General features: G+C 38.1%; 2 protein-coding genes across 6 annotated transcripts in view; one reads left to right on the top strand and one right to left on the bottom strand.

The window, feature by feature from the left end:
- The window catches only part of Cbr4 (carbonyl reductase 4), a 114917-nt gene that overhangs the window by 64019 nt on the left and 28009 nt on the right, over positions 1-22889 (top strand). The gene's annotated exons all lie outside the window — the stretch shown is intronic.
- Palld (palladin, cytoskeletal associated protein) overlaps positions 1-22889 on the bottom strand; it is a 368121-nt gene that overhangs the window by 3945 nt on the left and 341287 nt on the right. For 4 of the 5 annotated variants that reach the window (XM_013151678.2, XM_063234781.1, XM_063234780.1 and 1 more), the window contains 8 exons: positions 21697-21795; positions 20880-20924; positions 19353-19574; positions 16509-16658; positions 8903-8997; positions 6986-7118; positions 2843-3050; positions 5-170 (listed from right to left, as the gene is read on the bottom strand). In XM_013151678.2, the coding sequence (XP_013007132.1) occupies positions 5-170; positions 2843-3050; positions 6986-7118; positions 8903-8997; positions 16509-16658; positions 19353-19574; positions 20880-20924; positions 21697-21795 (1118 nt within the window). The remainder of the gene's footprint in view (positions 1-4; positions 171-2842; positions 3051-6985; positions 7119-8902; positions 8998-16508; positions 16659-19352; positions 19575-20879; positions 20925-21696; positions 21796-22889) is intronic. The other variant, XM_063234778.1, reaches the window with a different exon arrangement.

Consider the following 22889-nt stretch of genomic DNA (forward strand, 5'->3'; position numbering starts at 1 on the left):
TTACCTCACTCGGTCAGTGCTGTGGGTGAGTGACTCATTTTCTTTCTTCCAAAATATCTGAGGCGGCGGGACTCCTAAAACACGGCATTCCAGCCGCACTGGGTACCCATCAGCAACTCCTGTGTTTTGGAGCTTCTCAATGAATACAGGAGGTTTGTGTGCTTCCTTAGCTAAAAAAACATGAGATGAATTATCTGCCACTGATACACAAAAGGAGCTCTTGTACATCAATGATATGCAAAAGGAGATCTATCAGTGATATACAAAAGGAATTCAGAAGGCTTTAGAAATACTGCTGTGAATAGTTCTTTCATGATACCCTTTTTCACTTCAGGTGCTAAGATACGAGGTCCCTCTCCAAATTACTCTATTATCAAGCAAAGGTTCATATGCCTCATTCCATTCATTTTTTTCCTCAATTAATTCAAGCCTGATATGCCCACATGGTCCTCTGGCCATCTGCTGCACAGAATGCCTGTCTGACAGGCTGCAGGGGACTCCTAAGTGACTGCTAGTATCTGTGATGTCTTCTCTCCTAATTACATCACCGAGCACTCACAGTTCTCTCCAACTACTGCCACCTAGTGATGCCGAGAAGGAGAAGGATTTCCAGGTATTTGATCCACTTAGATTCCTTCACTGCAGTGGGCAGTATTTGCTTTAAAGATTTTGAAGATTTAAAACTCCTGGCTTAATTAAGATATAACAAAGGATTTAAATGGGGGAGAAACACAAAGGAGGCATCTTTATCTAAGTTTGCCAGCTTTAGTCACCTATAAATAGAAATGTGCATTTTATAAACTGCAGATTCGAATTTGTATTCTCTTTATTAGTACATATTTGTAGTACATAATGAGCACATTCTTTGTGGGTAGTTGGTACATGTACTTGACACATATTGATTTTTTTATATCCCCTTCCTCTCTTTTTTTCGCCCTTCCCAAAATCTCTTGCTCCCTTTCCATTTGCCAAAGAAGTATTTCCTTATTTCCTGTTGTGTTTTTTTGAAGGAAGCTATGAAAAGGCAGTTTTATTATTATTTTATAGGAAGAAGCCATAAAAAAGAAAATTTTATTGCTTAGAACTGATTTTTTAACACTGAATATTACACCAATGAACTTTCCTTGGGTCAGTGATGGAAACCATTTTAGAGAGAGAATAAGATTTAATTATTCTCTTCTGAGCTATGAACAATGATTTTGAGAATGCATGTCTTTCTCCATCACCTACCCCCTCGTCTGGAGTGACAAATAAAGCAGGCAGGAGAAACAGCTCAGAGAAATTTCTACATGAAAATTTCAGATTTCTGGAAGACGCTCTACGACACTGAGTAATTAATGAAGAGGGTTACTTGACTTAGGCTATTTTGGGGAAAGTGGGGACAGAAGGTCATTTCATATTCTTTGTGAGTCTCAGTTTTGAAAAGAACTTAAAGTATTTAAAACGAGCCTTATTGTAGCAGCTTACCTTGAAGGACAACGTGTATCACTTGGGAGTAGTGCTATACAAGGTTCTGCTTATGCTGAACTTTGTACACATTTTTATGACTAAACTTTGAAAAAAAGTCCCCATTTTCATATGGAGAAAGTGATATGCTGAGGTACATTTGCCAAGGGTCATACAGATGGTAAGGCAGATGTGAGCTGGATTTGAACTGTGATCTGATACCAGAGGCCTTGATTCCTACTACCATGCACTGCCATCTTCTGACAGAAGTGCTGAGACAGGCTGAGATGTCTGTGTCTCCGGGATCCTCAGTCTCAGCTGAGAAGGGCAGATATGATCAACAGATCCATTTAATGGCAGAAAATAGTTTGAGATTAGAACAATGAATGAAACCAGTCCTGCTGTGTAAGAATACAGAGTATTCTTTGCACATAATTTAAAAGCATAGTCACATATTTTAGTGTGGAAAAATATTTTGGTGCCATTCTAGAATCATCATCCAGGATTTCAGCCAGGACCTGCTGGTTTTATTTTCCAGGCCACTCTATTTCTTGAGAAAGTTCAGTGGCTGACGGTGTAATTGAAAGAGCACAAGGGGCCAACAGGATGTTGTGAACCTAATCCTCAGCTCATTCAATGAGACCTTTGGAAAGGAGATTTGCTCTGTTTGTATCATAGCAAAGTTGTGAGGACTGAGACGACACCTATGAAACACTTTGTAAATAGAAGTATAAGAAATAAACAGTTTTGTTAAAAAAAGAGATATCAGATGATCAGAACCTGTACTTACATCTGACTCTCAAGGATGGAATAAATCTTTGCATAAATATGTTTTCGTTTTAGGCCTCTCAAAAAAGGTATCATACAATACTACTCATGCAATACCACTTACAACATTGCAATCAATTAAATCTGAATTTGACTGTGACACTGGGTATAGATGACAATGCTGTTTTAAAATCTTGAATTTTGAAACCACTGCACATTCTGCTAAAAACTAGGTCTGCATGTAAACTTTCTGAATAAGCACATTCTTTAGTAATTAGAGCCTATGCGGCTGTTATTTTTTTCCCTGTGAAATACTGAGGGCCATCACATATGGCCCTCATGACCTAGCATCCACATGACCTAGAAAAGCTGCTAAAATCCTTTCCTTCTTGGGAAGGTTAGCCAGAGAAAGGACGAATAAATAAGAATGGTACACTAAATTAAGAAAAATTACTGTTTCTGATTTGCTAAGCCATATAATTTTTCCACATGGGTGATCCTGTGGATGAAATCTATTTTGTTAGCAGTTTAATTTATTTTTCATATTGGTTAAATAATGCACAGTTAGTGTACACCTGTAATCTGACATTCACTGTGGCAGAGACAAAGGATTCACTGAGGTGCCTACCAGCAACCACAAGCTCCAGGCTGAAGGAGTTCTGTCCTGCTCGGTTGGTGGCTATACAAGTGTAGATGCCGGCATCTCGGGATGTGACTGGCTCTATGATCAGAGAGTGCACCCCATTCTCACGGACCAGCATCTTGTGAGCACTGTCAGGACGTATGGGCTTTCCGTCTAGTTGCCAGCTTAGATCTGGGGTTGGTAATCCACTGACCTAAACCAGGAAGGAAATATATCTATAAAGTTCTCTGTTAATATAGAGGGAAATAACCGAGCACGGCGGTGCATGCCTGTAATCCCAGAACTCATGAGAATGAGGCAGGAGGATCACTGAGAGTTGGCTACAAAGTGAGTTCATGGTTAGCCTGAACTGCACAGTGAAACCCTGTCTCAAAAAGACAGGGAAAAAAAGAAAGAAAGGGAAAGCACTGATAGCTAAGAAACCGGCACAAACTCCTCCTTTGGTAGCATGAGAGAATTTTTAAAAGCAGCACATGTTACTCCTTTGCTCAGAACCTTCCCATGGCTTCCTCAGCACTCAGTTTCACTTGGAAGCAGTTCACACAGAACAACTGAAGGACAAGTGAAATGGGGATTTTAAAAATTTCAGTCATCACCTAACCTCACCCAGGACTGTAAAAATTCCTGGGATGATGTCAGTACCAACCTCTCAGCAATGTGACAATAAAATGTCCAACCATAATAACAATAACAAACACTCAGCTGCATTTATATACTGTGAAGCTTCTCTTCAAGGAGTGGCCATTGCTATGGAGACATTAGTTAATGGATCCATCAGCACGCAGAGCTATTATTATTTTTATAATCCTTGAAATCGAATAACAAAAGCAATATAAAATTACCCAGAAAGCCATCTCAACAAATTAGCATCACAATGGAAACATCGTAAAATCTTGAGAGCATGACAGTTGTGCTGTCCAGATAACAGATAAAACATATTTAATTGCAAATTTATAATCTAAAGGGAAGGATGGTTGCCATCTGCCAGTTTATAGTGTTTCCCTTGATTCTGAATAGGAGAAAAGTACTGTTAAGGTCTTTTTACCTCTTCTTCCTACAATTTTACTAGGTGAGGGGAATTATATTAAAAAATGTCCGTTAGACTATAAAACAATTCCTTTCAAGGGCCAGCTTTGCCCAAATCAGTCAGAGAATTCACAAATTCTATGCTGTTGTGTGATATTTATTCATTTATATTAACTACAGATGCCTCCCACATACATAGCAAAGTGTAGGGAATAGAAAAAAAGTGTACTTAAATTACGGGTTAAGAGGATGAAGCGAATTTGGAAACCAACGGCACGCAGGGGACTTGGTGTGCTAGGCAGCTTGGCTCTGTGCTGCCCTCTGTGTCCCCCTGCCACCCAGCCCTCCATGTGCTGCTCCCATCTGGAGGTCGCTAGACCTGGCGGAGGGGAAGAGGGAGCAGGCACTTTGGGTGTAGCTCCAGGTCTTCCCCAAGTTTGGAAATACAGTGGCGATGCTTGTTCCCATTCGGCTAGGTTAGATCCTGGGCTGGGGGGCCATCGGCAGACTGACGGAGGGACACCAGTTTCATTTAGTAGGTGAGCTGCCCAGAGCCTGTACTCTAAACCACCTAATTCAGAGGATCTGTCCAGGATAGTGTTACTCATCATCAGACGAAAGAAAATGTCTCCTTTGTCTAACCCCACTCCCCTGAGTGAGTAAGTGAACACAGCATGATCTCTGGAGCGCAAGGGCACTGAAAGCAAGTCACCATTTGAACACGTCTATGCTCGGGGTACACACAGAAGTGGGGGAGGGGGGGAGAGTATACTTTGTGCTAGAGAGGTGGGAAGAGTTATTCTCCCTAAGATTTACTACCAAGTAAAAGTGGTGTCTGGGAATGTACCCATGGGCTGGGGGTGGGAAGGTACTTTTTGGAGGAAAACAAGCTGTTGCTTGTTGGCCTTCTCAAGACGTTTTTCTTTCTCAAAGATTAAATACATTCGGAGCTTTTTTCTGAAGCAGGAAGGCCCTATCCATGTGCCAAGATATTCATACTTTCTTTATCTGGGTGAGATCATCAGAGTGAAGTAGAGTGGAGATTCCTTTTGTCCCCAGCTATTCTTTTAAAGGCAGTGTTCAGGGGCATAATTTATGTCACTGTGCACTGAAATAAATCCTTATGATTTGTCTTAAATATAATAAAAAATAGATACAACAGTCTTTATTGTTGAGATCCACTATCATAGTTTTTTATTTTAAAATAAATCCAACACTTTCTGTAATTTTACTCCAATGTAGCTCAAAGAACAATTGAGTTTTTTAGTCAAAATTCTATTTTTATGTGTGAAATTAACAATACTCCTTAGTATCATCTAATAATCTATCTAAAATAAAAATTTTCTGGTTATAAATGGTCTTTATCAATTCTTTAAATTTTTTAAAATATACTTTTAAAAAATTAAGCGATGTTAATTTTTTATTTTATTTTATTTTATTTTTTTGCGTTTTTGAGACAGGGTTTTGGTATGCAGTTCAGACTGGCCTTGAACTCACTATGTAGCCCAGGCTGGCCTTCAATTCTCCAGTGATCCTCCTGCCTCAGCCTCCCAAGTGCTAGAATTACAGGCATGTGCCACCATGCCTGGCTAATTTATATTTTATACAACATGATGTTTTAAAAAATGTATACACTGTAGAAAGGTTAAATTGAACTAATTAACATATTCATCACCTCACATGCTTATAGTTTTTGTGGTAGGAACACAGATCTGCTCTCTTAGCAGCTTTCAGATATACAGTTATTAATTCTACTCATAATGTTATATAAGCCATCCCTTGAACTTCCTTCTCCTGTCTAAAATTTTGTACTGTTTGATGAACATCTCCCCAGTTCCCTTCCCTTTGGCCCTCAGTAACTACTATTTTTCTCTCTGATTTTACCAGTTCAGCTTTTTAAAAGGAGACATGCAGTGTTTGCCTTTGTGTACCTGGATTATTTCATTTGACATAATGTTCCCCAGTGCCATCCATGCTGTCACAAACACTGAATTTCTTTCTAAAGGCAACATAGTATTCCATTGTACCTATATCTTCTTTATCCATTCAGATGTTGGTGGACATCTAGGTTTTCGTGGATAATGTTGTTAGGAACACGGAGAGTAGATATCTCCGACACACTGATTTCAGTTCCTTTGGATAAATCCCCAGGAATGGGACTGCTGGACTGTACACAGAGTTCTCATGAATGAATTTTTAATTAGACGCAAAAAAAGGAAGTGAATACATATATTGAAACTCAATTTATTTACAGTGTAGAATAAACTATGTTTGAAAATAAAATATTTTAAAGAATATTTTCTGGGGCTGGGGATTTAGCTCAGTGGCATAAGCGCCTGCCTTGCAAGTGCACATCCGTGAGTTCGATCCCCAGTTCTGATAAAAAAAAAAAAAGAATATTTTCTATATGTTCCCAGAACCCCAGATTTACTTTTTAAAAAAGCAAATATCTACATCCCTAACCCACTTATACATATTTGTGTTCTGCAATCTCAGAGAGAACCAGCAGAGGGAGCCCAAATTATTTTTTTAAAATATCCATATTTAGGAGCTAAACTTTATATAAGTAGTAGGGCAAAAAAACAAAACAAACAAAAGAACACACACACAAAAGACAAGCAGGAACAAAAAAACCTTTCAGAGAAATAGTCTTTAAGTATTTTCATCTCAAATTCCTTTGAGAGACTATTAAACACATACAATTTTGTATATAATTTCAGTGTCCACACACCTAGTAAAGACTGCCTAGCTGATGACCTTGGGTTAAGAAGCCCTCTGGTAAGACAGGTAAAAGAAGGATTTCACAGATACAGCCCTTGTATGTAAAAAGAATAAAGATCACCTAATGATTCAGCAACATGAAAAATTTCGAATGACTTTCTGGAATATGAATATGCAGAGTTTGGAATAAAAAACATATTTAATAGTAAAAAGAAGAATGATGAGAAACAGCATGTAAATACTCATATAGTTCACTCTTTTTCTTTGTTGAGCTGGAATCAGCTTATAATTTACACATAATTTTTCCCAACAGGAAATATACCCAGAAATGGCAGTGAGGGGAGAAGCAATAATTTTGCAGCAATAATAATAAACTCTTACTTTGCAATCCATTCTGCAGAGTTTTCCTTCTTGAACAGTCAGATCTCCGGGAGCCTGCAAGAAGTGAGGTCTGAAGAATCGCTCTTGAATTGGTTCATTTTCATCTGTACTGTCCCTTGATCTAGAGCGAGGCCTTAAAACAGAATATGATAGACAGATGAAAATATAGATAGGTAGTAGTTATTTCCAGGATTTTAGCCATGTTTTCTTATAATATAAGGGGATAATTCAATTTCTTTATCTAATATTTGTCCCCTAGATTTACAAAAAATCAGGAAAGCAAAATTTTATTTAACTTAGAAGTGTATGATAAATAGTCTGAAAACTATTGGAAATGGAAAAGTGGGGTTTATTACATATGAGTATATTTTTGTCTTACATATTTTAAAGCCTTATGGTAGCAAAAGGACCAGTTTTTGCTCATTCATTTGTTACTAATTCTTTTTCAATAGAAATTACTATTAACTTTACCCTGTGATTTTAATTTTGCAGGGAATTAGAAGTTTTTATTTTATAAAAACTTAATATGTTTCAAATAAAAATGCCTTTTCATACTCAGAAAACAAATTACATTTTTAGGCTAGTTTCATTTTGCATTCGTCACCCAGATGCCCAAAGGCACTGTGTCTTGCTTTAAAATAAGATTGTGCAAATCTCTCAGATCTTGTGCATTTCTTCTACTTTTAAGTGTGCTGCCAGAGAAATCCAATTTAATGTAATAGTAGGGAAGACCAGAAATGAGCATGATGCTGAATACAAATTCTATCAATAATCACTAGAAGACAAAAGGCCCTAAGGATGGAACAAATGGAACAAAAAGAATGTTCTGTTAGTTTACTAATTATCAGTGTTTTAGCGTAGATTACTTTTCTCCAAATCCAGGTCTAGTGTATGACAAAAATGCTTTGTAGGACTCACTGATATATGGAAAAGCTTAAATGTACTGCAGACCGTAAGAAAAGTAAAAGTGAATGATATTAAATACGTTGTGTTTATAGCCACAGACATAGGTCTAGGGTCCTGAGAATAGAAGTTGTCACCATAAGTGTAGAGTGAAATCTGCACACACTTAGGTGTCATCACCCAAAGGCCTCTCTGGATCTAGTCACATGAGGCAGCACAGATACACTGTTTGTTGTTTACTGTTTTTCTGTTTATCCTCCGGGACCTTGTATTTCTCTTCAGTAAAGGCAGTGTGCATCTGTGGCCTGTAAAGTAGTCAGGGCTATTTCATGCTGCTCTGTCTGAAAAATACCTAAGTAGGAACCCAGCTTGACAGACTGGTTTCATATTCAGATTTTTTCTTTTTTAAGTGCTAATGTGTTACTAAGAAATAACATCCTCTCTCCCTGCCTGCCATCATTCTGTCATCACTCTTTCATAGACTTATGGCTACTAGGAATGGAAATTACACTCCTACAGTTAGCAGGTACGTGTTTGAGCATTTAAGATACAATGTTCTATAAGATTTATGATCTAATGGTCTTATGTTCTGAATTATGTGACTGAAAAGTATACATTAATAAACTAACTGATTTTAAGACATCTAGTGGCCATCGTTAATAACAGTCTGTTGGAGAATTGGAATTTTGAGTATCAGTGTACTATGTTTTCATGCTTATGTGCCATCTAAAGGTGCCTGGTTTGACTTTTCACATATAAAATGTGTTCCACTTAACAAACTAATAACAGTATATCTGAATAGGGTCAGTACATATAAAGAAAATGTTTGTTCCCTTGCATTTTCTAAACCACACACGGGAACAGTAAAGAACATACACTTTAAAGTTGGTATTTATATTTACATTGCCTTCTACTTATGCTTATATTTATGGGCATACCATGATTCTAGTAGTAGTGAATTTATAGTGATAAACAGACAAGTAGTAACACTTATGCAAGGAACATCTGAAATACCTTCTGACATGTGGATGGCCTGAGGGAGAGCGTGGACTGCGGCCCCTCTGGTTGACAGCTTGTACCATCAGCCGTCCTGTACAGCTGACACGGCCCTGTGGGAGACACCAGGAGAAGAAATGACTTGCTGTGCAGAACTGTTAACTATCGGGTCTGCTGTCCTACTCCGTACCAAATCAGGGTGCCATTTGTAGTAACATCTACCCTGCTCAGAGAGGAACTTCCTTTAGTGAATTCTCTCAGTAAAACTCTATTTACTGAAAGAAGTCAGGTGAGAAAAATCTTTCTCTTAATGTTAAATAAGCTGTTCTGCTTTATTTAGGATGGTACTTAAAATGATACCTCTCACTGAATTAACTGCAGTTGGCTAAAGCCTCCTATAATATGAAGTAGACTTGTACAATACAGCAGGAGGACAATGTTGTCTTGTCTTCCTGGTCAAATATTTACTACAAAACTAGCACTACAAGATTTTAGTCCTACTAACATGCCAGTTAACCCTAGTAATCATCCCAATCAGTCAGCTCTTGATACACATTACTGCTGTTACAGCTTCTAATTTTCTGATTTCTATATGTCTATGGTCAAATATTTACTACTGTTGGTCAATTCTGAAATCAAAGGTAGGTGATTTTAGTTTTATCTTAGGTGTTTATAGTAATATATTTATTAAATGTTAGTGATACCCCTTCCTCAGAGTATGTGTTAAGGGATGGCTACTGACAAATTAGGATTATAGAAGAAATATACACATGGGATAACAAAGAGGATATCGTAACGAAACAACACCATATTCTCCTGAAATGAACATATGTAAAATTTAAATACCAGGAGCATTTAAATACTAAACTATGTGGTCATGTGGCAAGGGTCTAGCTAATGAGTTTACATTTTATCTCTTATAAATTTACCAATTCGGCATTTGCCAGTATGGACAGACAAACATAATACTTAGGGGACCCAGATGACAGATAAGTCACTATGTGTTGCTCTGGCTTATTTCAGCTCCCTCTTTTAATTTTTTTCACAGTTACTAGTGGAGTAGCAAAACAGATTTTTCCCCTCTATTTTTCATCTTTTCTTCCAAGAGAATGAGAAAATATACTTCTAAATTTTAATGCTGACAACAAGTAACATAAAAAGAAGAAAATGGAGCAGATATACCATTAATGATTAGACTTGTTAAACAGCCCTTATACACACTTAATTCAAAGATTTTATAATTAGCCGCTATTTTCACTGCAAGTGACTAAGCTAACAGAAGTAGGGGTGAGAACACTGCTTTGGAGTGTGTTTTGAAAAGCTGTTTTCCAGCTGAGGTTTGCTGAAGTAGGAGAGTGAGCGCAGGTGGAGGGGACAGAGTAGGATAGCACATCGACACACCTCGCAGTAGGATTGATAAAGGGCAGGAATCCAGTCAGTGGCCGTTTTAGGTCTGCCAATGGCCAGGCTTCTTTTGGGCTACATTCAGCCAGAAAAGGGGGCTTTACAGAAAGTTATAGAGAACAGAGAAGAATTTACAATTACCAGATACAAAGAGGTGTAACCAAAGAAATCAATTTAATGTTATACCTGATATGCAATGCTTGCCAGCATTTACAATATTTACTGTTGAGGTCACACTTAAAATACTAACTTCCTTGAAAATTTCCAAAAAAAAGTAAATACAACATTATGAAAGAGAATTATTTCTAAATTAGATTAATTTTATCTGAAGCTCAGGCCCTATGACGTAGATTTGTTCATGCTGAGCTCTTGGCAAACGCTTGGAATTCCCTAAACAAATGCTCAATATGAAAGGTAGAATAAGTGGAAAGCAGATCACTTTTTAAACTTCTGCTCAGTACAGTCATATTCCCTGGGCTTGTCTGTGTGATCGCTGCCCCTGGAGGCCTGAGATGGAGATGCTTTCCTTTAACCCCCCCGACAGTGCTGAGATTATACCCGCCTTCTCTTGCTTCCCAAGCAAGCAAAACACACAAAAACCGGGGTAGACAGATTGCATACTATTATGGAGATACGGCTCATTCTACACTGTTTTTAAGGTTTTCATTGCTACAGCTCAGAACCAAACACACAAATATTAACGTAGACTGTCTTCTTAACCTTCCAAATTTAAGAAAAAGGAATATGTTACCATTTGTAGTCTATGTACTCCTACACCAGCCTTCACTCCTGAACATAAGGACAGAAGGCATTATTAATTTGATTAATATTAACTTAGTGGCTAAATATATTACTAATCAATACATAATCAGGAGCATTTAGAAAGTATCCAAACTAGGAAGTTAGATAAGTTTGACATTTTTATCACATTAACAGTGTTTAATGTGAAGCTTGAAGTAAGCTACGAGATCATACAATGCTAAAACAAAACACAATCAACAAGTTAATTTTTCTGCATTTAATTTAGCGCTGTGTTACTTTTTGTCTGTTCTGACAGATCTACAGAGTTTAAAGCTATAGCACAAATAAGAGGTTCAAATTGTTAAAAGTGATTCTACTTTAAACGGCCAGCTTGTAAAGATTATTTGATATCTCATGCAAGGCCTACTATTCATGTAATATGAACATAACATTTATATTTCACAGTTTATGAGTTTAACTTGTGGCACACAGGTCTTTATAAAGCTTGCCATTTGTATACATAATGTAATTTGAAGAAATATCAAACTGCAGAATAGCTATTCCACAATCCAAGTGCAATACAAAGTAACTTAGCAACACAACAAAACAAAAGTAAAACATTTATGTTTAGATTTAGTTGTGTCCTAAAGATAGGATTAGAGTCTAAAATAAACTGTTTCTGTGATCCTCGTTTTGGCATTATGTTTAGTATGACTGCACAGTCACTCATTATTTTGCTAAACTATGTGACAACTTGGGTCTCTAATGAATTGAGCTGTGCACACTCAGCAGGATGATCCCCACTTCAGTATACATTTGGAGCTGTGCACTGTATCCCAAGCAGAATCTGGATGTGATCAACAGTATCTAATGCGGTTCTTTTTCCCAAAGGATTAGCCCAGGTGGAAAAATATGACATTCTATGAAATATTGTGCTGAACTTCAGGGTTTTCCTCTTTCCTTGGTTCTCGCCCTTCTCTTGGCTGCTTTCTGTATTTTCGTCTGCTCAAGAAAGCTCTGCCTTCTGTGTTTCATTACTGAACTAATTTTTCCACTCCCGGCTTTTCCTCTGTCCCGTGTTCCTTTCACGTTGCATAGGCTGCAGTGCATTAGGGAAAATAGATGCAGTCATCTCCCTTTCAAAACTAAGTGCTTTTAAAATCTGAAAAAGTTTAATGTTACTGATAGACATCAAACATGACTGAAAACCAAAGGTTGTCAACTATGAGCTTTTGCGATTAATATACCTTGGAATGTAACTGTTTTGATTTTCTTAAAATGCTTGCTTATGACCTTCTTTTAAACCATGTTTTAATTCACAAATAACAAGAATATCACAATACTTCAATAACATAAGGTTGAAATTATAACCACATTAACCATTTCTTTAATAACATTCCTACAGCCACAAGTAACTTGCACCAAAGGTCAGGTAGAAACGTGGCCTGCCTCTTGTCCTGGTTTAAATGTTGTACCCCCACCTCCCTTTTTAAAATGAGTAGTAAAGTTCATTCCAACAGTTAGATGGTGATTCACGATCCTACATCTGGTATATGTGGCCATACCTAATGTTCAGGACCCCAAGGATAAAAGAATTTTGAAGTTAAAATCTACAAGGCAACATGTTCAAAAACTTGGACCAGCGGGGGATATAGCTCAGTGGCACAGTTAATACCAAACAGAATAAATATCACAGCCATTTCACTGGGTATACACAGCTATATATTCTGAGGCTGAATGTCCACTTTTTTTCTCTTTTTTGTTTTGAGTCAGGATCTTGCTATGAGGTTAGGCTGGCCTTGAACTCACTCTGTAGCCCAGGCTGGTCTCGAACTCTCAAGGATCCTCCTGCCTCAGCCTCCTGAGGGCTGGGATTATAGGCATGTGCCACCATGCCCATAGAATGCCCACTTTTAAGGATTACTTCTGCCTCTTTTTATGAATTTCACTCTTTTGGTTATTTGGATAACAAAGCAGACTCTTGGCACCACCTCTCAATTAAAATGCAGAATGTAAAAGCCTCTGGAATTCAAGGCATTAGGTGCCGCTATGATTATTGTGACTTCTGGGGGTTTGAATTGCTTCCTCTTCCTGGGAAACCCAGAACATTCTTACACCATTTACTTAAACCACGGGAGGGATATTCTTTTAGAAGGGCAGGGCTTCGGACTCCCTGATGTGAACTGGTCCCTAAGGATAGAGGGCAAACACTAAAGAGGCACGCTGGCTGGGGCTTGCCTGAGATCTGGTAAAGCAGAATTATGGGGCCTAGAGTAAGCTAGTGACTACTTCTCTGGGGTCTTCTCTTGGCATGGAGGGTGCTGCGAGCAAAGAGCAGCTTCCCAGTTTCATGTGTGGCCGGTGTCAGCTGTGCTATGGGTGTGGCCCATTCTCCAGCTCACAGCTTCCTCCACCCAAGCCCACAGCTGTGGCAGTTGTGGCACAGCCACATCTGCTGCCTAACTCCTTTCCCATGGGGGTGATAAAAGGGGAAAGCCAGGAGGTCGGAAGACCACACACCAGCAACATGCTGGGTGGACATTCCATCCGAGTGGACTTGCTTACTCTCACAGTACTGTGGGAGTGGAATACCTGGGAACAGAACTGACCCTCTGCATCTTGTTTCCACAGCTTAAGTCTTGGGGTTGCTGTTCTAAAATGAGGTAATCAGTCTTGGTGAATTAGAATAAAGCCAATAACTAGCATCTGTTAAAAGTATACAGTGTGCAAGGTAAGCTACATGTTTTTTACATGTACTCTTTAAATCCATATTATTTCTATTTTCTAGAAGAGCAAACAGACATAGAGAGCTAAAGGGACTTGCTAAAGGTCACACAGGCAGTGATGGCAGAACTGGAATCCAACTCATACTTGCCTAATGTGTCTTTCTTTTTTTCTGTCTGTCTGTCAATTTCCTTTCCTTCTTTTCCAATGTTTACAAAAGGATCTTCTTTCGTTGGGGAGGGAGGATCATACACAGAAATGTGGGTAAGAATATATTGACTTTAATTTTATTTTAATTGACACATACGAGTACACACACACACACACACACACACACACACACACACTGTGGACCAATCCAAGGGGGATCCTTGGGAGACCCTGTTTATCAAGTGACTCCATTATAGTTTGTTAGAAGAGGTTAAGTGCTCGGACAATACTGACCCTTGAGGCTGCACTGACCTCTTAACTTTACTCACTGCCACCCTCTACCAGCAATGAGTAAACTGAGTTCTTCCTCCTTTAGAGTTTCCCCGTATGTGCAAATACATTAGTATTATTTGAATAAGGAAAGAACCAGATTCCTACTTGCAGTTTATACATATTCTTTTGTTCTGCAAAGTGGCTCATTCCAATAACAATTTAAAACATGCTGGGAAAAAAAATGCCTCGAAATTCACCAGGAACTCAGTTCTGGCAAGTACTTAAGAAACACTGACAATTCTATCCTCATAATAAATCTTACCCTTGTCAGAGAGAAAAATAAGACAGCAAAGATTTCTGGATTTTGTTGTGTTCTCCTCTTTGCTGCCGTTGCTGCTGCTGTGGTGCTGGACATCTAACTCAGGCTTTCTGCCTGCCCGTGCTCTACACTGCGCCGCATCCCCAGTCCTTTCCAGTTTTCTTTGGAGACAGTCTCGCTGAGTTGCTCAGCCCTCCTGCATGAGTCTCCTGAGAACTGGGTTTTAGGTTTGTACCTAACCCTTCACTTTTTTTTTTTTTTTAGCAGCAGAAAACTGCACTTTATTAAAAGTCATAGAAACATGTTGAAAATACTAGTAAATGAAAGCAATTATTTTTCTTTCCTTGAATTACATAAAAAATAGATATAAGTGTAAAATGTAACTTGGTAATAGAGATAATTTGGACTAATTTCAGGACAATGATCATGTATTCATTGGTTACAAAATTACAAACTCAACAAGGTGCATTAACATGGAAACTTTTCATTGACAGTAAAGAGTGTGCTGTGCTCTTGTTGTAATGTGATTACATGGATAATTTGAGTTTCATTCTATTAATATTAGTGGAAAAAACTGTTTATGACAATGGAATATTAAATCAGGATAAGCCTTGTGCAAACTTTTAAAAGCTTGTAAGTTTTGTTACACTTATATCATTTTTCTTTTAACAACTTTGTTGTATCACTTTCTAACAGTATTTTCAGTGAAAGAAATAACAAAATATAGAATAATATAAATAGGTCTAGAAGGTTTAAAAAGATGACCTCTGGACAATCTTCATTGGATTATAAAATTGTTAGTCTTAGCTTTCTTTTATTTTCTTTTTTTGTGCTGGGGATCAAACTCACGACTGCACGCTTGCAAGGCAGGCGCTTGTGCCATTGAGCTAAATCCTCGGCCCCATACTCTTAGCTTTCAAAAAAGAAGTATAAGGGCTGGGGATTTAGTTCAGCAGCATAAGCGCCTGCCTTGCAAGCAGGTGGTCATGAGTTCGATCTCCGGTACCGATAAAAAAAAAAAAAAAGTATATGATGAGACAGCTTCTGCAGTTACACGCTGAGCTCTTAAGGCACAAAATTGCTTCTCACTCATTGTGTATCCTGTACCTGGCATTGGTCCAATACACCTAAGATACATAACAGGAGAGAATGTGCAAGTTTCGTTTGGGAACATCATTTGGGAAAGCCTTCTTTCAAAGTCTAAAAAAGTTGTTATTTTTGATCCTAAATCTAAGGACAAACACAAGACAAAATTTTGAACTGGTCATGGTATTGCATGCCTATAGTCACAGCCTTTCTGGAGGATAAAGCAGGAGGATCACTTGAGCCCAGCAGTTTGAGTCTAGCTTAGGCCACACTATGTGACCCCATCACAAACAAACAAACAAACAAACAAAGCCTCCCAAACTGTGTTTGATACTGATGAATACTAAGCATTGATTGATACTATCAAAATTATAATTATTCTGGTAAAGGTGGAATTCTGTTGCTTTAATTCTGGGCCAATAATGTTTTTATGTATTTCTTACATACTTAATTTTGTTAGTTTTTCCACTATACCCCATACATATGCAACTCAATATCCTTTCTTCCTTATTTTCTTCATAGAATCTAATCCTACTAGAATTATGTGATTTATTAACTTGTTCACTGGCTTAATTTCTACCTCAAGATTGTCCTGCCCACCCTTGCCACTCCAGAACCTCCATCAGAAACGTACACAGGAGACCTAAATGCCTATGGGAGGAATGCACATCTGCACAGCCATCATTCCCCAAGAAGAACGCCTGATGGAAAAAATAAATGTTCATGAAATATGTACAAAAAGTAATTAATAAAAAATGTTAAAATATAGATTTTTATATCCTCTGAAAGCAAGATGGATAAAGAATTTGGAAAAATAGCTTTATAAGTGAAAGAAGTCAACTTCACCTTTTAATTAGTTTCTCTGTGTGATCAAATGCCTGTACACACTGCACACAGAAGAGAGCCCAGCCCTCTGCCCTTCTTCACCTGAGGGTTGGCAGCCATGATCGTGTAATTCCCATCATCCTCTAGGGTAGAGGCTGCGGTATGGAGAGAGCAGGTCCCATCAAGGTCTCTTTGAAAGATGTAGTGATCACTCTTTGGAGAGATCTGCTTCCCATCCTTAAACCAATAGATCTGTAGAAGGAAATGAGGGTTAAAGATTAAAATGGTACTCTTCCTCTAGGAGGAGGACTGATAACAATAGTGTGGTCTGATGAGATGATCTGAGTTTTCATGTTAAAATGTTAAACACCTGAATAGAAAATTGATTTGAGTAAAAAAGAAAGCAGATAGCAAATGAGTTTAATTCGTTTTAAGTTTTAAAAAGTCATATATCACTTTGTTTTAAAAAATATATATGTGAAATATACATGTATCTTTTTATTTTTAAAAATATGGTATTTACACTTATTTATTACTTATATGAAGGGATATGTAGGGAATTTTGGCAGTGATTATTTCTATGAAGTAGCATTACAGACATTTTTTAAAAATGTATTGGTAATTAAAATGTGTTACTTTTAAGGAAAAGGTAAAAAGGTTGTTTTAGAGGAAAAAACACAAAACTATAATCATTCCACTGAATTGTGTTACATGAATTGAAAAATAATGTTGCCTGGAGGGCGGGAACAATTAAAGGTTGATGATTGAAACTGCCTTAGTTCTGGACCAAAAAGTTTACGATCAAAGGCTGAAAGCCTGTCAGCTTCCCCTTTATATTAAAGAAAACAGTATTATTGAAAAGCAAAATACCGTTTAGGAAACTTCTAAACGGTATTTGAAAAAACCATTTAGAAAACTTCGTATTTGAAAATACCATTTTCAAAACTTCTGATACTCAGAAGGATTAGCCAGTGACGGGGAACCTTTTCGAGCTTTCCATGATACAAACAGCCTGCTGTGGCATGCGTGCCATAGGTTTGCCACCACTGTATGAGGCTGACCTGGATAGGGCTATGCCCTAGCTCAGCAAAGCAATATGCAGGACTACATTCCCCCCATTTAAGTGAAAAGAATAGAAAAGGTGAGAAGTTGCAAACCCACGTTTATATTAGTTCATGATATTGAGCCGAAAACAGAAAAATGAGTAGGAAATTTGGTTCTGGTTGATTAAAGTCCTTAGCTTCTTTTCAGAAGCATACAAAATGTTTCCACACAGAACACTTTCACAGGTAGGAAATGCTACCATGCATTAGTTCAATAAAAAACAAACCATATGAGGAAATAAACAAGGACAGTCTGTAGTACAAGAAAGAGAAAAATAGAGGCCCAAATATTATACATACTGAACAATTTTAAGAGACTCTAATGTAACTATTTCAAACAACTGAACTGTTAAAGGTATAAAATCTATAATGACAGGACAGTATAAAAATGCAACTTTGGAAAAGTGTATAAAATAAGAAATACACTTACTAAAATTATAAGATTAACAGTGATATAAAAAAGTGACTATAACAAAATGAAAGAGGGGAAGGGAATATTATAATACATAACACTTGCAGGTTCTAATTCCTATAGCTATATATATATATTTATATTTTATATATATATATATATATATTTATATTTTATATATATATATATATATATATATATATATATATATATATATATATAATCTTTTTGAGACAGAGTTTCACTATGCAGTTCAGGCTGGCCTTACAAACTCACAGTGACCCTCCTGCCTCTGCCTCCTGAGTGCTAGTACTATAAGCAGTGCCACCATGCTCTGCCGACGATCAGGTTAGTTTTAAAAACTAAATTCCAACCACTGAGTCAGAGAAAAACAGATCAAAGAAAATGGCCTTAAAATTTTAAACTCATATCCACTTTAAAAATAAACTGTTGTTATAAAAAACTGTTTTTTATCATCTTTTTCACATAATTTGAATATTTACCTGTTAGCAAATATAGGAAGCCTTGGTTTTGTAGACTACAGATCTGAAGTTTTATCACCCAGTGGTGAACATTACTTCTTTGTGTGGTACAGACCAGTGAGTTCATATCCAAGCCTGGTCATTTACAGCTCTGATCTGGAGAAATTAATCCCACAGAACTCTAGGCATTTGCAATTGGAAAGCAGTAACCAGGGGTAGATAATGGAAGTGTGTGAAGAATTCCTTGTCAATCACTAGTCTGTGTTCCATTGTATTCTTTAAACCTTAACTCCATACCCCTTAGCCTTTACCTCTTTTTGGTTTCTTTCTTTCTCCCTGTATTCCTCCCTGGGATTTGAACCCATAGCCTTGAGCATGTGAAGTGGGCACACTACCACTGAGCTACACCCAGCCTTGTTGTTTCTAATGTCTCCTTCAGGTGGCCTTGAACCTAAGAGCACTTTAAAAATTTTACATCCTGAGTACTAAGAGAGATGGTTCATATCTCTTCTTTCTGCATATCTGCTACCTTCTAGAACCCAACTCTTCCTTAAAAAATATGATTTTTGCTGTAGTTTTGGTGTGACCCTGAAGTTCATTTGCTGGAAACTTGGTCCCCAAAACAGTTAGGATGTGAGACCTCTGGGAGGTGACTGAGAACTGTGTCTCATTAGTGGATTCATCCATTCATGGATTTTAATGGCTAATGCGGTTCTAGCATAAAAGTGAGCTCTTACACCCTTGCTTTGTCTTGCCATGTGATACATTTTTGCTTTCTGCCTTGAGTGGAAGGGGCACCGTGCCCTTGCTTATGCCATGCTCGTGGGCTTCCCAGCCTCCAGAACCATGAGCCAAACAAACTTCTTCCTTTATAAATTACACAGTATTTTGATATAGCCATGGAAAACAGACAAAGAAAACTCTTTAAAGTACCACATTTTCAGTTTACCTTAGGCTTTGGATTCCCAGCCACTCTACACGTGAAGGTTACAGGCATTCCCTCAAAGATCTTATAATGTTTCAGCTTCATCTCAAAGAAGGGCGCCACTCCGCCTTCCACAGGCCCGTCCCCGTACTGAAGGTCGTCCCCTGACTCATCCACAGGGGACCTCTCTAGCCTGTACTCGATTTCACTGATGAGTCTCTGTTCACAGCTGGAGACTTTGTATTCCTGCAAACAGGGAAAGTTCCAGTGAGCATTCTCACTCCGTGTAGAACAGTCACTGCGTCTTACTCCTCTGACCAGTAAGGCACTGAAAAGACAGTGGTGCGCTCACCATCAAGCTTAAAAACAGTCTGAGCCCAGTTCAGTCCTACATCTGGAAGTGACTATATACGATATTTCAAATTGTCTCAAAGTCCTTTTATGCCCCCCCCAAGTCTAAAAAGATGAGTCCCCCCCCTTAGGAGGGGGCTGGAGGGGTGAAGGAAAGAAAGAAGCAAAGGCAGCGTATTCCTGATCTGTTCATGAAAATAAAAGCCAGAGGAACGCTGTCTTCCTTCTGGAGGGTAAAGGCTGGGCAGGGTGGGCCCTCTCCAGAAGGCTGACACACACGTGGCCGGCAGCTGCAGTCTTACACAGCATTTTATCACATGAATGATGGAAAATATGGCACCACTGTTTTTTTTAGCCATAACAAGCCCCTGTCTCCTAGAGGCCCCTCCTTAGATCTGCGGCTCTTAGGGATCCACCGCTTTAAAAGCAGAACAGGCCAGAGTCTCTAGTCAAAAGTTTGGTTAGAATTATAAAAGCCAAACCAAGACTGTTATCAACATCCTGTAGTGTTTAAAGTGGGTCCTACACATGTAGTGAACACGGGAAGGCTGTTATATTCCCTATTGAATGTTAAATAGGAGATCATTTCAACTAGTTTTCACTCTTTTTTTTTTGGTGTTGGGGATCAAACTCATGACCTCGTGCCTGCCAGGGCACGCTTGTGCTATTAAACTATGCTTATGGTACTAAACTAAACCCCTGGCCCTCAACTAGTTTTCTCTTAAAGAAATTATACTTTAAAAAACAATGTGTTTATTTGAAGGGAGAAATACAATGGTATGAATAAAACTGTTAGCAATACAGTATGAGTTTGCTTCGTTCTAATTACTATCAAATTCATCTCTTACGCTTTAGCATTGAGTTCGAACCTGGTCTAGACAACTTAGCGAGAACTTGTCTCAAATAAAAAAAGTAAAGAGGGCTGGGGATAAAGCTGAGTGTGAAGTCAAATCTCAGTATCACACAAAAAAATGAAAGTTCAGAATATCCACTAAAGTCAGTACTAAACTGAAGTCTCTAATTAAATGACAAAAAAATTATAGTAACTTTGCTCAACTGATAGTAAACAAAAACTGTCAGTGGTTATAGCATTTATGATATAGGGCAGTACAGGGGGACACACATAAGAATGAACAGGAAAAAACAATGCAAAAGCAGACACAGGCAAAGACTTGAAACAGAAGAAAGGAGAAGTTTGACCTTTTGACCATCCAGAGGACTCCCTAGAGAAGCATGAGGAGAAGCCTGCAAAGGCAGAAAAAAAGAGGTGAAGGGCAGTAACGGAAATCCTAAGTCTAGCCAGCCTTGTAGTTTTCTTTCCGTGAAACCTTTGTGGTATTAATATTTAACACAGAGAAACCTTTAGAGTTAGAAGGAAGACCCATTTCTCAATAGACAAGGAAAAGAATTTACTTGGCCCTTTATACTTATTATAAAAATTTTTGTTTTTAAGCTTGAGAATACATCTGGAAACTCCAGAGGCGGTAAGACATTATAAGGCAGCACACATCAGCTCTATGAAGTGATTTTTTAAAAGAGGGGAATATAGCATTTTAGTCTTTTGCTGATTAGTGCTTTATAACTGAACATGTGAAGGAAGATAAAGACAATCTTTTCTCCATACAGATATTTTACTTTGGCTAGCTATTAAAAGTATAACAGGAACTATTTACTAGCTTATTTCAAACAATGACAGTGAAAATATTGTTCTCCACACAAAACTATTTTGTATTAAAGCATAGGACAGGAAAAATAGAAACCCCTGACAGGAATGTAAACTAGTCAATAAGATAAAAGAACAAGTATTACTGATGGAAAAACTCTATTAGTGTCTTATACAAAGTATTTGCTCAATAAATATTAACTATAAGGTTGACTGATGATATTAATATGGTTTTCCTGTGACTTGCTCTTTAATTTTCAAAAAACCAATCCCAAGAACACTGTCCAAGGAGAGGAAGAGGAAAAGGGGCTGAATGACAGCTGTTTTTCTGAGAAGTCCAGAGCAGCACAGTACCTGGTTAGGTGTTTCTTCCCCCGGATCCTGCGTATTAAAGACAGTTGCACTGTCTGCACCTAGCAGTCGACGAGCCATCCTTTCTTCATATGTCAGCCTCTAAACACAGAAGTCCACAGAAAACACACACAGTTAGGAAACAAGGCACAGTTACACATTGTGAAAGAGTGAAAGAATGAGTGTGGATACTTTCTGTAAGTATTTAAGCTGTGTGTGAAAGGGGTACAGGCTCTGCGTCTTTGCCTTGCTTCGATTCTGCTTTTCTGTTTGCCTCCTGGTCTTCCTGGCCTAACCAGCCCTGGGACATGCCGTGAGTCCCGGAGCCACCAACTGACACAGCACAGATTTAAAGTGAAAGACAAGTAACAAGGCAGAAGCTGTCTCGTTCTTATCCTTCACGTAAATCAACAGGCGAGAAAGGGGAAGAGATTCAGACTGCAAAATATGAAAGGAAAGGTTATTTTCAAAGCTATTCATATGCTTTGGAACAGTGAAGTCAGCTCCTTTGAGACCAACTGACACAAAAAAACCCGAGAGCTTCTCAAAAGGGGAACACATTGATTGGTAAGAAGATAATAAAGGCATTATTGACAAAAGTAATCCTACCAGTCACTTAACACTGTGTTTAGCACACAGTATGTGATCAATAAATATGAGGAAATGGAAGTATTAGACCAACTGACAGAAGTGGTCCTGTCTGCTTTTTTGTGGGGGAGCGGTTCCTAAGATACTGTGTACTACAAGTGAAGAGCGGCAGAGATTAAGATCCACAAAGACTGTACCCATGGCTGACTTAGAAAGAGTCTGAGGATCCCGCCGAACCCGGCATCCATAATTCATGACTCACAAGCAAGCTGCTTGCCCATCAGGAAGAAAAGGGTAGTGTGTTTGCATCTAGGAAACAGCACTCTGAAGTCTGCCAAAACCATTTTGCTAGGCCATTCTTACTCATCAGAAACACCTACATGTTGTTCTGTTGGTTGGGTAACTTTTGTATTTAAGTGTTAGTTAGTTCTAAAGGGGCTTAAAATTTCAGATCTGGAAAGAACTTTCAGAGAACACCTGCCCAATCAGGGTCATTTTACAAATGGGGGGTTTAATGAGAAATATGGAAAAATTAATAATGCAGAATCTAGGAAAAAAGTGTAAAAGTTATTTAAGATTAACTTCCAAACTTATGATGCAAATTCTAT

This window comes from Cavia porcellus, unplaced genomic scaffold (assembly GCF_034190915.1).
Source record: "Cavia porcellus strain 051 isolate PalLab524CR breed Dunkin Hartley unplaced genomic scaffold, mCavPor4.1 scaffold_24, whole genome shotgun sequence".
NCBI classification, from domain to species: domain Eukaryota; kingdom Metazoa; phylum Chordata; class Mammalia; order Rodentia; family Caviidae; genus Cavia; species Cavia porcellus.